Here is an 18,161-nt window from a genome sequence, read left to right on the forward strand (position 1 = left end):
GGGATAAGTACCAGCATCCCTTACTCTCCCAGATAGTGCCAGATGTGGAATTAAGATGATGATGATGATGATGATGATGTTTGTCTTTCCTTCTCGAAGAAAATCATGACATCAGAGAGGTGATACCATGAAGACCTGGGTTCAAATCCCATCTCAGATATTCACTTAGTTGTGTGACCCTGGGCAAGTTATTTTAACCTCTGCTTGCCTCAGTTTTCTAATCTGTAAATTGAGGTTAATAATGATGATACCCACCTCCCAGGGCTGTAGTAAGGATAAAATGAAATAATATTTTTAAGTGCTCTGCAAAAAAAATAAAGTGCCCTATATAAGCATTAAGGCAGTTAAAAAAAATGAAGGCACAATATGTACAATTACTCTTATTATCTAGCTCCCCGGCTAAATAAGTGAAGGAAGAGTCAGGGACTTAAGCTGGAGGTGAGCAGAATAGGAAGGAGTGGCCATTCTACCACTTTTTAGAGCCCCAAGGGATTCTGGGATGATTTTCTGTTCTCTTCTGGTCATGAGCTCAGAGACAGAAAGCTGGAAGAGCCCTTAGAATCAATTTATGAATAAATAAATATTTCTTAAGTAGTTACAATGTACAGGTACTATGCTAGGTATTGTAGAGACAAAAAGAGATAAGTCAGTCCCTGCCCTCTAGGAGTTTACAATGTAATGGCAGAAGGGGCAGCTAGGTGGCGAAGTGGAGAGAGCACCGGCCGTGGAGTTAGGGGGACCTGAGTTCAAATCCAACTCAAATAATTACCTAGCTGTGTGACTTTGGGCAAGTCACTTAACCCTATTGCCTTGCAAAAACCAACAACAATCTAATGGCAGAGACCACATACAAATAAGTAAATACAAAGTAAGCTCTGTAGAGGATAAATAGGAAATAATTAAGGAAAGTTATTGGAATTTAGAAGGGAAAGATTCCTAAAGAAGGTGAGATTTTAGTTGTAACTTGAAGGAAGCAGCAAGGGGGATATGCTTTAATTTCTTTTTTCCAATCCTCTTCCTCCCCCTGGCCAAGGGGACCAGGAGAGAGGGGGAAGGAGACCTCAGAGGCAGGCCTGAATGGGTCAGAGGACTAACTTGATGATAATGTGATAGAATTTCTCCCAAAGCACTTTCCAGGGATAAAGGGCAGGGCATGGAAAAGGCACATATGGGACGCAGAGCAGATTCTCTCTGCTACCCCCAGGTCAGGGCTGGAGTAAGTAGTGCAGCAGACATTCTCCATTGTGGTGGGCTATGTCCATTCTGAAAGACTTGGGCAAAATTGAGTCCTGAATTATAACTAAACAGAACAATCTGGGTTTTGCTTCAGGGTGCTGAGTTTCATTAGTGTGGAAACAATTCCTAGCACCTAGTTAGGAAGAACAATTAGTTAAAATAAGAAGTTACCAGATGGTATGATAGGGAGGGGTATATGATCCCACCTGAGGTCCTGTGCCTCCCTTCTCCCTACCTCAACTGAAGGCACATTCTTTTTCTGCCAACCCTGGGTACTCTCTCTGGTAACTGTCCTGAGTGCAAACAACCTGGTTATGGCTAAACTGTGCCTGAGGAAATATTTTGATCATGAATTTAATCTTCTGGCTAAGCTCTAAAATCTCAACTCACTCCGTCCCCCAACACAACCTCCAAAGGCTTGGAATATCCCAATATTCACTCTCCATCCCCCAGGGGTTGGAGCATTTTAAATCTTTTATTGGCACGTCAGAATTATACAATGACTTTCACATGGGAATGACAACAGCCCAGCTCTGGGGTTGACCCACACTTTACTGCCCCCTGGGTTCCTGTGGCTGCCCACAGTGAGGGATGGTCATTTGCCAGTCGCTGTTTTTCAATCTGTTCTCATTTCCTCTTGCTCTCCTGTCCCAATCCTCTGTCTCCCATTCATTCCCATCTCACTCCTCTGCCACTCACTTTTGGAAAGGAAGATGCCAAAGTTTGTCTATAGAAAGGTAAGTGCTGTGGGTAGATCCTGTGATAGATCCTGTGATAGCCTAGCTGGGCTTCTATTAGACCTCTCAGTAGCTACTCCCAAATAAGAGCCATGTTTAGATGGCTGAAACAGGAAAACAGAAAAGCTACAAGCTTTCCTGAAGTTCCATTTTCCTTTTCCTGTTCTCTAGTGAGCATGGAATACCAGAGATTCCATGAATAAGAGGGTCAAGCAAAGGTCTTTCCCTTGCAAGATGATGATTCAAAACTTCCCCCATCACCAAGAGAGCCCTTAGAAACATTTTCCCAATAGTGGGTTTGGGGTCTATAGAGTCATCCACACTGTGTCTGAATTTCTCAAATTCTCTAGTGACTAAATGCTTGGGAATAGGGTGAATTGGGGGGCCCCAGATAGGAGTTTCTCTTGCAAACCTTTTATCAGGTCCGGGCTCCAGCCAGTTACCAGGGGATCCCAAATGGTGTCATTTGGATGGAACCAACCTCTAATCTGTGGATGGCCAGAGCCAAACTGAGCAGGCTAAAGACAAGAGAGTCAGGAATCAAACAGAAGTTTAATTTCAAAGTGAAAGAAATGACTTGCAAGCAAGCAAAGAAGGCATCTAGACACAAGCTCTGGGGCTCCAACCCTAGTGGAAGGACCCAAGACAAAGTCAATATTTAAAGCAATGGTTGCCCAGTGAGCTGTAGCCCTGATAATGAGGGGTAGCAACTATGTGACAAGTGTGATTCACGGCAGAGTTTATAATCAAAACTTGTCTAAGCTTGTCTCATGTTTGTCTAAGCTCAGAGAGCACCTGGCGCTGGTCAAAGCAATACAAGAATTATGTGATTTTGCCAGAGAGTGAGATCATCCAGAGGGTGAGCGCAAAGGATTGTTGTTATGCCAGAGTCAGATCATTTAGCGCTGCTTGCTTGCTGGGACTAGCTGGGCTGGAAAATAGGGTGTCTCCTAATACTTTGACAACAGATACGACTGAACAGCTGCCTGGGGCTACAAAATAACTTAGCCCAGGACTGTAAGTCCTGGGAGATGGTGCAACACCCTAGTCAATAAAAGGAATTCCTGGGTATAAATGGGAGAGAGACAAACAAGCCCACCAGAGAGTTGGATTGAACTCCCCAACCCACCTCAGGTGCCTCTCGGGGCCCAAAAGGACAGAGTGGCATAGTGGGAAGAAACCTGGGTTTGGAGTCAGAGGTCCTGAGTGCAAAGCCAGACTCTGGTGTTTACTACCTTTGCAAGCTCTGGCAAATCCCTAAATTTTTTCTGTAAAAGGGGGAGGAGACTGGACTGTCTCTGATCCTTTTAGAGAACTATTTAGCAAATGTCCCCCTAGGCCAAGGGACTAGAAGCTAAACTTGGTCTGAATTAAACCCTTTCAGGGGCTCATTTATCTAGCACCAGGGGACTGGTTAGAGCTTCTACCCTCAAGTAGTTGAGGGCTCCAGGGCCCAGGAAGTTCCTGTGACTTGCCCAAGAGGAAAGATTTGAATTCAGGCTCTCTAACCCCAGATCTGACTCTCTTTCACAGGCCTTCTGCTTTACTGCTGCCTTTGATAAATTAGGAATCCCTGCAGTGGCCAGGAGACTTCTTTGTGGCCAGATTGGGGTGAGAGGGGGAGATAAATGACCACTGGTCTTTGCATGTTTTTGGCTTTTAGGAGCAGCTAGGTAGTACAGTAGCTAGAACACCTTAGAGTCAGGAGGTTCTCATTTAGCCTCAGACACTTGACAGTTACTAGCTGTGTGTCCTTGGGCAAGTCATTTAATCCAGATTGCCTCATAGCCAGGGCCATCTCCAGTCCTCCTGATTCCTATCTGGCCACTGGACCCAGATAGCTCTAGAGGAGAAAGTGAGGCTGGTGACTTAGCACAGCCCCCCACCTCAGTCCAATCCATTTCATGTGCTTGTATCACTTCCCGGGATGTCATGAACCTCTTGGAGAACGAAAGGCAAGCATCATCAGATGCAAGTTTTTGGATGACTCAGCTCCTGCCCCAATAGACCCTTAGCCTGCTCTCCTTCCCCTTTGCCCGTTAGATCTCTAGCTTCTGATTCCTTTTTTCAATGGATTGCCTGTCCCACAGCTTTGGTAAATGTTTTTCTTCAGGAAATGTGGGTGGGAAATAAAACAATTACAGAGGGTGGAGGTATTGTTTCAGTCATGATCAACTCTTTGTGACCCTATTTGGGGTTTTCTTGGCAAAGATACTAGATTGCTTTGCCATTTCCTTTTCTAGCTTATTTTACAGATGAGGTAACTGAGGCAAAGAGGGTGAAGTGACTGACCTGGGGGTTCACAAAATTAGGAAGTATCTGAGGTCACATTTGAACTCAGATCCAAGCCCCACACCAACTGCCTCCAGGGTAGGGGAAAGAATGAGGGAATTTGATTGCTTAAGGGAAGAGTTAAGAGACTCTGGTTGACAATATTGTCCTCTTCCCCCCAACTATGCCCTGATCCCTTTGCTGATATCCCAGGTCTCAGTGTCCCTGGAGTCCTTCTGAAGTATGAACCTGTGTATGTGTGTGTGTGTGTGTGTGTGTATGTGTGTGTAGGTCTGTCTGTGTGACTCTAGGTGTGTCTATGTTAAAGGTCAGAGAAGGGAGGAATGAAGGAGAAAGGGTTAAAACTAAGGACCAAATGGTTTCTACCTCTCCTAACCACTCCAGTTTCCTCCTTCCTTCCTTTTCTCTCTCTTTTTTCTTTGATTTTACCTTAAGAAAAGAAAGACTCCCCAGTGGGACCTGCCTTTGTGGCTCTGGATCAGGGAATGGGGAGATATCCTCCTTTTGACCTTTTGGTGAAAGGAAGGATTGGGAAGACCTGAGTTTGAATCCAGCCTCTAACTCTTAGTAGCTGTCTGGCCTTGGGTGTATCTCTCCAACTCATTTGACCTTAGTTTGCTTATCTGTAAAATGGAGGTGATGCTAATTGCACTCACCACTCAGGGTTATTAAGAGGATCAAATGAAATACTCCATGTAAAGCACCTTTACACCCTTAAAGGGCTTTATACATGTTAATTGTTATGACTCTGACCTCTGGCCTAATCTCCCTAGATCCGAAATCTCTCACATGGGCCTCACACTATGACTGGAATTCGAGATCCATGATAAAAGGAAAGATTAGAACCTTCTTCAGCATATTCAGTTTCTTGTGGAAGATGTTCTGGGGGAGGGCAGGAGAAAGGGGGGGCCGGGCTTCAGGACAGGTGCCAGGGCTGGGAGACATAGACTTGGGGTGGGGAATGGCAGGGAGAGATGGAACCTGAATCCGACCAAGGACTAGAAAGGTCAGAGCAGTCTTAGGGACTGATTTGGGGGAGTTGGAAAGGAGAGGCACTAGCTGTGAGAAGTAGAGAAGGGGGAAGTAGAACTATATATGGGGCCAATGGGCCAGCCACTAGTTCTTTCCATCTATCTCTCTGTCTTTGTCTGTCTCCATCTCTCTGTCTGAGTATGTGTCTCTGTTTCTCTGTATTTCTCTGTCTCTGTTTCTTTGTCTTTGTCTCTCTTTGTCTCTGTTTCTCTCTCCCTCCACTCCCCTGCCCCAGCTCTCCACCCCTTAGAGCTTAGTGGAGCTCATTGCCTCAGCTAGGGCCCAGGGTGACCAAAAGATTAGGTTGGAAGTCACCATTTCTCAGACAGGCTGGTAGATAGAAAATCAATTATTGGAGCAGCTAGGTGGCACAGGGGATAGAGCACTGGCCCTGGGAGTTAAGAGGACCTGAGTTAAATCTGGACTCAGGTACTTAATAATAGCTGTGTGACCTTGAGCAAGTCACTTAACCCCATTGCCTTACAAAAACCAAAAAGGAAAAGAAAAGAAAATCAATGATCAAACATTTGCACTAGTAACTGCTCTCTGCCAATACCAATATAAAGATAAAACAATCCCTGCCCTTGGAGAGTTTTGCATGGTGGTTCTGAGGAGAGAACAATGCAGATCTCTAAGCATACATTTCAGGCCATGGGAGCCATTTTGATCAAAAGTGTTTGGTTCCTAAACAAGAGGACAATGGAAATAAAGGCCTTGCTTCAGGTCTGAGGATGGAAAGAAAGAAGTGAGTATCACAGAGAGATGTGTAATTACCAAGATTCTCAGGTTTCTCAGTGGGTAGGAGGTCAGACTCATCTGTCCATTCTCTTTCCCTCTTAAAGGTGAAAATACACATACAAAGAGAGACAGAGAGAGACAATCTGGACAAAGGCAAACAAAACTCAGACTTGCCAAGTGATGATCCCTTCCCTGACCCCTGGGACTCTGCCTTTGAATTAGCCAGAGCCCTCCTCCTTCTCCTTCTAAGGCACCCAGCAGTTGTGAAGACAGTGAGAAGAGAAGCAATGAAAAAGGAAGGAGAAAGGCTAATGATCAAGCCCTCTTTGTGTAAGAAAGCAAAGCAGAACAATTCAACCCTAGGTCTTTTGCCCCCTCCCCTGCCTTCTGGTGCCCACATCTAAGTCATTCAAGCCAAGCTGACTTCATGGGATTTGGAGGACAATTAGATTCCACTCTATGGACAAGAAGACAGTTTTGAGTTGGGCCTTAGCAGGAATTAGTGAAGGGGCTGTCCAAATGTGGGAAAAACCACTGCAGAGGTCGATTGGTTTGATTTATTTGTTTTTACTGGAGAGAGTATCAGACTGAATACATAGGATGAAGGTCTAGCATCTTTAGGACCTCAGGACTTGGAACTAGGACTGAGTTAAGAAATGACTATAAGCATTTACCAGGAGCCTACCTATTCTGTGCCAAGGGAGATGGATGCTGCCTGACTTCCAAGAGCTTCCACTCTAATAGGGGGGGAAAAGCATAAAGAGGTGAGTGGTGACCCAGGAAAGAGGTCTGGGAAAATCTCATGGAATGGTGAGTGAAATGCAGAAGAAATGACCGGCACATTCTTTCCAAAAGCAATGGAGTGCTGATTTGTTCTCAGAATGATCGATGGATGTGTTAAGGCTAGAGGTAGGGTGAGTGGGCAGTAGCAGAGCAGATGGCAAGATATTCAGAAATAAAACATGATCTGAAGACTGTGGGCTAGGGGGGGATTTACACTCACTCTTTCAGTAGTCAGAACTCTTTAGCTCCAGGGAGAAAGTTTCAAAAATGACTGCATTAATTTGGGGAACAAGTAGGTAGGGAGCAGCAGCAGGACATGAGGAAAAGCTTGGTTTCAAAAGTCCAATTTGGAGGGAACTTCCCAGTTGGGGAGGAAGGGATGAGTCCATGCAGGTGAACATCTCCATTCAACTCAATTCAATTAAGCATTAATTAGGCACCTACTAGGTACCAGCACAATGCTACATAATGGGGACATAATTACAAAAAAAGTGAAGAAAATCTTTGCCTTCAAAGAGCTTCCTGGGATGAGAGGGAGATACAACATGTGCATAGATAGGTAAATGTTATATGATGTTAGCCAAAGAGATTTGAAGAGATTGCGAATTCAGTGGTGGTGGTGGGGGGAGATGGAGGATAAAAAAAGACCTCAATTAGAGAATGGCCTCTGAGTTGAGCTCTGAGATGTCCTGGATCTGATGTAGATAATGTCAGAAGGCGCGCGCATGCGCGCACACACACGTGCACACACACACACACACACACACACACACACACAAAACAATTTGACCCAGGAAAGCTTCTACAGGAGATAGCAATTGAGCTGGGCTAGGGATTCTAAAAGACAAAGGAGAGGAGGGAGAGCATTTCCAGCATGTGGGAAATCTGGGCAAAATGGTGGAAGATGTGATGTGCAAGAAATAGCAATTAGGGTTTGGCTGGGAAGATCTTTAAATCTTTGTAAATTATAATGTATAAATACACAATTCCAATGTGCATCTTATTAATCTTGCTCATATAAAGAAACACCTACCAAAAATTCTGAAAAAAGCAACAGTACCTTGCCAGAAACCCATCGTAAAAGATGCACAACAATCCAAATCCTGGAACTACCCAGCTCACCACGTAGGATTTGCTTTTGTATCCTCTGGCATATAGTTACAACTTCATAAATATTCTCTATTCCTCTATCTATCTATCATCTGTTAACTCAAATATGTCACTTTCCTCTCTCTGGTTTACCCTTTCTCAGTTTATGCCCTCTGCCAAAGGTCAGACTAAGTAAAGGATCCAAGTTTGAAGGAGTTTTTATTTTTTATTTTTCTCCTTCCACAACACTAGGCTACATAATCAGAAATCCATACTAGTCCATGGGCCATGGGGATTTTTAAAATTGATTACAATGGTGAACAATCTTGAATATGCTTGGGAGCTATTCTGAAATATGGATTTGTAAGCAGTAATTACAAAAGTCATCCAAAAAAAACCCCAACAGTTTAATCAACTTCTCTCATATAAAAAATATGGGATTTCAGGCCTCTTGCTAGTCTTTGTTCAATTTCCCCACAGTCAATGAGAAAATCCTGCTTCTTGGCAGCTGGGACCCTCCTCCAGCACTCCAAGGAGAATTCCTTTTCAATTTTAAAGCCAGTGTTATAGTTTTCATTCTGATTCTGACTTCATTTCCTTTTCTATAGTTTCATGAAAGAGAAGATCCTTTCTCAGAGCCAGGGGGACCCAAATGTGGGGATTCTCAGAATCTGAGTCTAACTGATAAGAAGGTCAAAGACAATCTATCTAGTCCAACCCCCTCCTCACATAACAGAGGAGAAAACTGAGGCCCATGGAGTTTATGTGACTTGTCCAAGGTCACACAAGTAGAAAATATCACAGATGGGATTTGAACCCAGGACCTCAGACTATAGCCACTGCTCTTTCTGCTGAACCATGCTGCTACTAATGGCCTTTTCCAGAACTGCTTTCTTGAACTCATAGGACCAATCCGTCAGTTAATAAGCATTTATTAAGTGCTCCCTGTGTTACGGACATAGATTTAGAACTAGAAAGGGCATCAGAGGTCATCAAGTTCACCCTCTTCATTTTGCAGATGTGGAAACTGAGGCTTGGAGAGGGTGTGATCTTGTCCAAGTTGTCACACAGCTAGTAAGTAATAGAGTAAAGCCTTCGACCACCATTCAGCACAACATCTAATCCCAACATTTCACAGAAGAGGAAACTGAGGCCCAGAGAAGGGAGGCAAATGACTTGGCCGGCATCAGTATCCACATAGGGAAGGGAGTCCGCATGCTCTTACCATCACAGCAAAAAGGAACCTTTGAATGGCAGAGCATTGAAATAATTAAATTATTAAACTCTCAAACGTTTCCAGTGGAAATGTTACAGGGTAGCTGCTAGGTTCGCTTCTATTTGCATTCAAGGAAGGCCACTGATGCAACCTCTTATGGGACTCGGGCCTAAAGAATCCTCAGCAGAGATGTGAGATTCACAAGATGTCGGAGACAAAACTAGACAAAACTAAGTTTCTGACTTGAAATCCACTGGAAAACAGACAAATTGACAAAGACAAAAAAGAATGGGAGGGAAGGAAAGAAGGAAGGAAGGAAAAAACAGGGAAGGAAAGAAAGAGAGAGGGAAAGGGGGGAAGGGAGGGGAAGAAGAAGAAAAAGAAAGAAAAGAAGGGAAGGAGGGAAGAAGTCATTTATTTGATTTGCTATGTTTTACTTGCAAATATTTTGCTAAGCTCGGGTACACATACAAAAGCTAAGATAGCTTCTGCTCTCAAGAGAGGGTAAATGGGATAGATGGACACAGCTCATTCAGAGTCGATAAATGGCGAAGTTGAGCTGATCAAGATTCCATAAGTGGAGAAAAGAGGCAATTCCACTGAGCGGAAGTTCCTCCCAGACTTGTTCTGTGGGGTGTTGGGGAAGCTGTTGTGAAGAAGGCTGTGGGAGTGGTGGCCAGGGAGAAGGCATTAGAATAGAGATGAGGAGGTAGTGCAATCCAGGCTGGGGGGATACCTGGCTCAAATTCATGATGGCAGGGAAAAACAGAACAAGATGAGGAAAGCTAGCTTTGGCTGTAATATAGAGGACGTGAACGGGATTGAACATACAGCCAGGCTGGAGCCAGATTCTGGAGCTTCTGAAATGCTAGACTGCCCCATCTGTATTTTTCCCCATAGACAAGAGGAGCCACTCACTGGAGGGTTTTGAGCACAGTAAATGATAGGGTGAGACCCATCCCTCAAGAAGATTATTTTGGCAGCCAGGTTGGAGACCAGACTGTCCTGTGATGACTATCCTGTCTTTATCTTGTTGGCATGTCTGTCTTCCCTGTTAGACCATGAGGCCAGGGGCTGTCTTTTAACTTTTTGTATAGTAGGCATTTAATAAGTATTTATAGACCAACTGCTTTCTGATTGACTGTATGAATGTCTTTTTTTTTCCCTTCTCCTAATATTTTATTGGTTTTTCCAACTATATGCAATGGTAGTTTTTCCCAACATTTTTTTTAGATTTTTGCAAGGCAAATGGGGTTAAGTGGCTTGCCCAAGGCCACACAGCCAAGTAATTATCAAGTGTCTGAGGTTGGATTTGAACTCCTGACTCCAGGGCCGGTGCTCTATCCACTGCACCACCTAGCCGCTCGTCCGTTTTTTTTTAAACAAAGTTTTGAGTTTCAGTTTTTCTCCTTTCCTCCCCCCCTCACCATGACAGAAAGCAAACTGATATAAGCTTCAAATTTATAACCATACTAAACATAGATCAATAATGAACATGTTGTGAGGGAAGAATCAGATCCAAACAAAAGAAAGAAAACAGAGAGAGAGAAAAAAAGATAGTGCATAAGATGACTTGTAAAAATTGAAGATAATAAGCTTTGGTCTTCATTCAAATTCCACCTATCTTTCTCGGGATACGGATGGCATTTTCCATCACAAGTCCCTTAAAATTGTCTTTGATTATTGTCCTGCTGTAAATAACAAGTCCATCAGGGTTGATCGTAACCCTATTCTATTGTTAATGTGTGTCATGTTCTTCTGGTTCTGCTCACTTCACTCAGCATCAGTTCATGCAAATCTTTCCAGGCTTTTCTGAAGTCCCATCACTCATGATTTCTTATAGAATAATAGAGTTCCATCACATATGTATACCACACTTTGTTCAGTCATTCCCCAGTTTATGGGCATCTCCTCTATTTCCAATTCTTTGCCACTACAAAAAGAGCTGCTATGAATATTTTTGTACATGTGGGATTTTTACCCTTTTCCATGGTCTCTTCAGGATATAGCTGGAATAATATGGCTGGATCAAAGGGTATGCACATTTTGATTGTCCTTTGGGCATAATTCCAATGAATGATGTCTATTGGAGAGTGCTGAAAAGTTAAGCCATCTCCTGGCTTTCACTGGCTATCCTCTCATTGCTGGAACCTCTGCCTCCTGGCTTGCCATGAGACTCACCTTCTGCAGATTTTTCCTGCTTTCCCCACCCTCCCCCAATCTTTTTTATTTGAGATTATCTTCAAATTATACTATATATCATGAATTTACACAGTCATTTGCATTTTGCTCTCCCCTCCCACCACCATCCTAAAAGATAAAAGCAAGGTTCTTGTTTTGGCCTTCCAATTTATTCCCTGCTCTTAGCATAGTGCCTGGTATACAATAAGAGCTTAATAAATGCCTGTATGATTGACTAACTGCATTGGAGAGAAGAAAGGACTGGAGGGAAGGAGGCCATTTGGGAAGCTATTAGAATAGTTCAAGGGAAAGTCAACAAGAACCTGAGCTACTCAATCAAGCAATCAATAAACATTCATTAAATGCCTACTGTATGCCAGGCACTGTGTTAAGTACTGATTGAGGACGGTAACCACATTAGTGATCAGGAGAGGATGAAGCAGGAGGGAGGATCCATAGACTTGGCAGCTACCTGAACATGTGGGAGTGAGAAAGATAGATACAGGAAAGGGGGAAAGCAGAGAAGACACTTCCTAGAGGGGAAGGGTCTTTCCAAATATATATTATGCACCTGCTCTACCCTTGGTTGTGGTGATGTTTGTCCTTCATTCTAGAAGAGGACCAATGACATCATGAGGGTGATGCCTTGACTTGCTCCTGAGATGAGGCAGAACTGCACCATACCTTTTGTAGCCCAAGATCCATCAATCTTTCAACATTTGCGGTCTCTACTGGCTGCCCAGCCCACTACTAAGTTCTGGGAATACAAAGGAAGGCATTTCTGAGCCAGGCCCTTGGAATCCTTTTCCATAAGTGGAGATCACCATGCACCAAACCATCCACTCTCATGCTGTCCTTTGTTGGGAGATGGTCATGTAGAGATAAGGGTGTGATCAATGGCTACATAGAGAACAGAGCAAGACCAGATGATCCTGTTGGGCCTGACCACATAGATAGCCCCTTTCCCTGACTGCCTCAGGGGAGCAGCCACAGGGACATCCAGAGCTCCTGGGTCCAAGGGGTCAGCTCAGCCCTTATGGAAACCAGAAGGGTGGGGCAGAAACAAAAGTCCTGAGCGTGGAAATGGATTTCAGTGGGAGGCAGTTTTCTTGATGTCTGCTTAGCCAGATGCCCAGGTGGCCATGGGCTGTTCTTTGTTATAATCAATTCAATGGCCTTTGTTTTTCTCTTTTTATTAAGGGACTGAAGCCAATGGACCATAATGGGCTGGCAGATCCATACGTCAAACTGCATTTGCTCCCGGGAGCAAGTAAGGTGAGAGCCGCCTCTTCTCTGTCTTGCCGCAAGCAGGTCAATCTTTGAACAGCCTCCAGGTCCCAGAGGGGCCCCTGAGTCCCAAACCCTAGATGTGGCAGGGTAGACATGATCAACCCGGTAGGACAGATCAAATTTAGGAACCAGGAAGATTTGAGTTCAAATCTCACTTCAGAAACAAGTCATATCATTCTGGGCTAATCACTCTGAGCATCAGAATGTTTCTTCATACATTGAAAGGGCATGCATGATTAACATGGATCTATGTTTAGCATGGTGGTGCATGTATAGCTAATATTCAGTTGCTTTCTGTTGGGGGACGGGGAAGAAGTGTAAAACTCAAAACCTTGCAAAAAAAAGATGATTGTTGAGAGGGCATGATGACCACAATACTAGTATAATAACTTCATGGAGTAATGAAAATCAATTGAGATAATATCGGTAAAACCTTACTATTGCAGAACTCAGCAGGGGAACTCCTAGTTAGGAAAGCCCCTCCACCAAGACAGAGTGACACCTTCTCTGCAACTCCAAGCCTTGGAGAGTTTCCTGAGGTATTGAGAGGGTAGCTAACTTGGCCAGGGTCACACCAGGATATGTCCAAGGCAGGACTTGAACCCAGGTCTTCCTGATGATAAGGTCTGCTCTCTACTCATGACCACTAGCCACTGGCCTCTCAAAGATGAGCTTGTGTTATTTCCATGATGCTGCTCTCCACACCAATTTCCCACTATGACCCCAGAATCTTCCCTCAGAAGCCCTCAGAGCCCCCTCATTAAAAGGGAAGGAAACAGGGACAGTTGAAAGACTTGCTCACTGATACAGTGAGCAAATGTCACAGGTAGAATTTGAGCCCAAGACTTCAGTCTCTAAAACTGTGCTTTGTCTACCAAACCATACTTTTGGGGTTCCATCAGGAACCACAATAGGCCAAGTAATGATTCAGAATGGGGCATAATAGAAAGAGCTTAGAGATCAATTAGCCATTCCCTTTGAGTTAGCAGAGAAATTGGAAGCCCAGAGACAGGGAGTGACTTGGCCAAAGTCACACAGTGATAGAACCCAAGTCCCTAAGTCATAGAAAATTAGAAGAAAGTCGTAGACTTGTGGCTTCCCTTGGGGTTTACATCAAACGAGAGACCATAAACTTAAAGAACTCATCACTTTGTTAGATGGCATGGGCAAGAAAACTTGCTCCTCTTCCTGGCACCCCTCTGTCAATGGTACAATCCTCCCCCCCAACTCACCCATGCTCCTATCTGCAGAAACTTGGGCTTCCCCCTCCCCTTCTCCCTTCTCCACCCTACCCCATCAAATCTGTTGCAGCTAGGTCTACTTCTGAAGTATGTCTCCAGCTGTCTCATCTTTTTAATTCCCATAACAACCCTCCTAGCTCAAGACTTCCTTATCTATTGCCAAGAATATTGCAATGGCCTCTTAACTAGATTCCCCACCTCCAGCTTCTCCCCACTGCCGAAAAAAAAAAGACACTACTCCTTCGTCTCCCTGGCACACAGCTCTGATATCTTTGCTCCTCTTTTCAGAAATTTTCAGTAGCTCCCACTGCCAATAGAATCAGGGAATCATAGCTCAAGAGCTGAAAGTTTTCTCAGGAAACTGAGGCCCAGGGACGGGAAGATGTGTCGCCTAAGATCTCCCAGGTCGTAAGCAATTGGATGTGAGTTCTCAGACTCTAGCGCCAGTACTCTTTCAACCAATCAACAAGCATATTCTAGGAATCATACTAACTTCTGAGGATACGAAGAAAGGCAAAAAGAGTCCCTGCCTCCAAGGAGTTTATATTCCAGTTGGAGGAAAAAATATAAATAACCAGTTATATCCCAGATATATTCAGAGTGGATGGAACTGGGGAGTAGGGAAGCTGGAAAGACCTCCTCCAGAAGGTGACATTTAAACTGAGTCCAGAAGGAAATTGAGGATTCCAAGAAGTCTGAGTGAGGGGGACAGAGCCTTCCAGGCATGGGGAACAGCCCGGGCAAAGGCCCAGAGGTGGGAGATGGAGGATCATATGGGAAGAACAGCAGGAGAGCTAAGCCCATTAGGTGTCAGCACCAGGATGGCAAGCCCCTGAGAGTGGGGCTCAGGACTCCCTTAAGGAGGAATGAACTGACCAAGGCCAGAAACTTGATCAGAATTGACCTGGGCTTCTGAGGGGCTTCAGCCTGGCAAGACAGAGGGAGACCCTGTCTCAAAAGCAAACTATATAAATATTAACTGCAATTATTTACAGATAGGGAAACTGAGGTCCAGATTGAGAAAATGGCTACATCTTTTGAGTTCTCAATAGCACAACTGGAAGTTTCTGAAAATACCCCCAATCTCCACCTACCCCCAAGTCTAAAAATCAATCTAAGAGAGTGAGGGGGAATTCTGCTAGGTGAAGGCTGAGCCACAGAGGGGCTGGTGAGTGCCTGAGGGATAAACACGCCAAGCTGGCTAGTGCTGCCCAGGTTCTCTGCCAGGTCACATGTCCCAGGTCCGGCCTTGCAAACCAGACTCGGGTGTCCTGGTTTCTCTCTCCTACTCCTAATTGAGTTACCTTTTCCAGCCTCCCTCCAATCCTGAAATAATCAGGCCCAGGGCTTCTCCGGCAAGGCGCTGGGCAGGTCTGCCCCCAGCTCTCCCTGGGGCCCAACAGGGCGCTGCGCTGCAGGGGGTAGGGACAACCAGAGACTTGGAATGGATGCAAAGGACAGAAAGAGAGGAGAGGAGGGAAAGGACCTCAGGATCATACGTGTAAAATGGCAAAGGATCTTTAATGTCATCAATTCCAACTCCCTTATTTTGCAGACAAAGAGATTAAAATGAAGTATGGGATGATCCATCTAGAGCTCACTTTAAAAATGAGGAAACTGAGGCCCAGAAGTGGGTATAGAGAATAGATTGTGGGGCCTGGAGTCAGGAAGACCTAAGGGAACAAATATTTTTAAATAATAATAAAAAGAAGACTTGAGTCTGAACCTGTCTCAGCTACTCACTGCCTCCTATACCAATAAGTCTCTTAATTTATCTGTAAAATGGAGAGCCCCCTATTTCAATGAAATCACTCGAAAACAATCACACAGTGTGATTGGAACAGTTCGGGACAGCTGCTGCGTGACTGTGGGCAAGTTGCTTTGATTCTATCTAACAAAATACTTTGCATCTCAGTTTCCTCACCTGCTCCACCCACTTCACAGCTTTGGGGTGTGGAGCAAACAGGCAGTCACCATGTGAGCTCCCCACAATACAGAAAGTACCGACCATCTTTGAGCCCGTGACTGAATGGTGCTAACTTCATGTCTGGTTTCCCAGACCCCTTTGTCCACAGTCTTTGCTTCCTCCTAGTTCACAAAGGAAGATGTGATCTTACGGGTTCCCTGGGGGTTCCGGGTTCTGCTCCAAAGCCCTCATCGACACAGGCTTGATAGGTCTTCTGTGTTTAACATCAGCTCTGGCAACGGGAAGCAGAGATGCAAAGGGAAAGGAGTCCAGGCTGCCAATGGTCCCTAGCTCTGGAGCCCCAGGGAGTAATCAAAAAGCAACTGTCACCATCCCTCATCAGAGGGTGCCCAGAGATCATGGTTTTTCTTCTTTGAAGCAATGATCGGCCAGGCTGGGACTCACACATAGGATCGGATTTTTTGGGAAGTCTAATACAGATGTGTCGGATGCAAAAGGAACAGTTCCCTCCCCAAGGCCATCCTTTCATTTGTCTGCCTCTGTGATATCTCTTTAGCAAGGCCTGCATTGGCCGACCTTGTCTAGAATGACCCCATTTAACACCTGTGGCTTCTTCTGCCCCACCCTGTGTATACCTGGGCACCTCACTTATGCCTCTCTGCAAATGAGGGGGTTAGACCCCAAGACCCCCAGGGGTCCACATAGTGCTGAGGATCTGGTCAGGACAGGATCCTGCACCTGGGCAGGGTTCATTGAGGAATGCTTCCTTTTCTGCTTTCTAAGGTTAGATATTTCAGGATGGTGCTAGTCAGATTTCTGAATTTCAAGGGGAAAGACTTTTCCCTAAGCTTTCTAACTCTGGGCTTTACTGATTGGGTAGAAGCTGGTTCAGAAAACATACCCTTTTATGATTTCTCTCTCCACACATTCAATTTTGATCAATGTATAGCATGGAAACAATGTAAAGACTATCAGACTGCCTTCTATTGGGTGGGGGAAGCAAGCTTAAGGGGGAAAAAAATTATAATATTCAAAAAAACCCCCCAAAAATAAGATTTCTTTGCTTTAAAAAAAAAAGAAAACATACCTTTTATTCATCCCACCACTTGAGGTCGCTCTTTTGGCTGAGTGGAGAGAATGGAGGTCTTGCCACGAGAAGAAGGCAAAAGGGTTAGTGCTGGAGATACAAAGACAAAAATGGAGCAGTATCTGCCTTCAAGGACACTCCTTTCTATTGGAAGAGATACAGAATTATAAAAACTCTATAATTCAGGGAAAAACTGATCACTGGGGGAATCAGGATAGGTGTTGTATTTCTATATATCTTCCAGTTTAAATTCTGCTCAAGGAAATAGGGAATCTAAAAGGTGGATATAAAGGCAGGAGAACGCCAAGGATCTAACTCCTTTTTTGGTTCTAGATCACTCATAGATGTCTGTGTGTTTTTCCTACTGGGGTGGACAAAGGGAGTTGGGAAGCTGGATTCTCTTAGAAAAGATTAAGCAGAATGGATGATAGAATTTCTCTGAGTTCCAGTGGACTCATGGGTAGTCATCAGTCAATCTTGCTGTCTCTATCAGCATAGCCCTTCTCCTTCCCTGGTGAAGGGGAACCTGGTCTAATAGCCTGCATCAAGGACTAAACTTTTCATTAAACAAATAAATCAGAATTAAAAGCCTTGATTTCCCCCCAGGAGAAGGAACCACCAAATGATTGAAATTTGTCCAGATGGTAAATGACTGTCCCTCTCCTGAGAGCAGATGAGAGCCAAGGACAATCACTATACCCCAAGCCATGGGGGTGGGAAGCTTGGGTGCTCCAGGGCAAAGTTTGCCTACTCCACAGTTCTTCTTCCCTGGGGCTTTGTGGTGGGAGGACCAGCTTGGCCCAAGGCCCCAGGGCAGAGAAAGCAGCTGATCCCCCTGGCTCTTATCCCAGAGGCTCCCCTTGGGCCATCCTCTGGGCCCTTAACTAGCTCATCTACCTTGTTTCTTTTTCTTTTGTTTTTGTTTCCAGGCAAATAAACTCAGAACCAAAACCCTTCGTAATACTCTAAACCCCACCTGGAATGAGACCCTTACCTACTATGGAATCACAGATGAAGATATGATCCGGAAGACACTAAGGTGAGGACCCCACTGAGCTGGCTGCTGGCTCCCTCTCTCTCTCCCTTATTCCCCCCAGTCAGGAGGGAGCTAAAAAGAGCTGATACAGTCTTAGCTTCAAGAACCATTTTTCCCCCTAATGAGTTTTCTCTATTTTCTATTTCTATGTAAAATTATCAAGTTCATTCAGACAGGAGAGCCAGTCAGCAGCTGGTTCAATCCAAACACAGTGGGGATTGCTAGGCAAATTGGCTCTCCTGGCAATGAGTGGGAAACCTGAACCAAGGGAGCCTG

At 44.7% G+C, this 18,161-nt stretch overlaps 1 protein-coding gene across 1 annotated transcript in view; it reads left to right on the forward strand.

Annotated features, from left to right (window-relative positions):
- Positions 1 to 18,161, forward strand: part of DOC2B (double C2 domain beta) — a 64,217-nt gene that overhangs the window by 23,796 nt on the left and 22,260 nt on the right. Inside the window, exons 3-4 of the mRNA XM_074189161.1 lie at positions 12,505 to 12,579; positions 17,779 to 17,888. Coding sequence (XP_074045262.1) covers positions 12,505 to 12,579; positions 17,779 to 17,888 — 185 coding nt within the window. The remainder of the gene's footprint in view (positions 1 to 12,504; positions 12,580 to 17,778; positions 17,889 to 18,161) is intronic.

Source organism: Macrotis lagotis, chromosome 5 (assembly GCF_037893015.1).
Source record: "Macrotis lagotis isolate mMagLag1 chromosome 5, bilby.v1.9.chrom.fasta, whole genome shotgun sequence".
Lineage (NCBI taxonomy): Eukaryota > Metazoa > Chordata > Mammalia > Peramelemorphia > Peramelidae > Macrotis > Macrotis lagotis.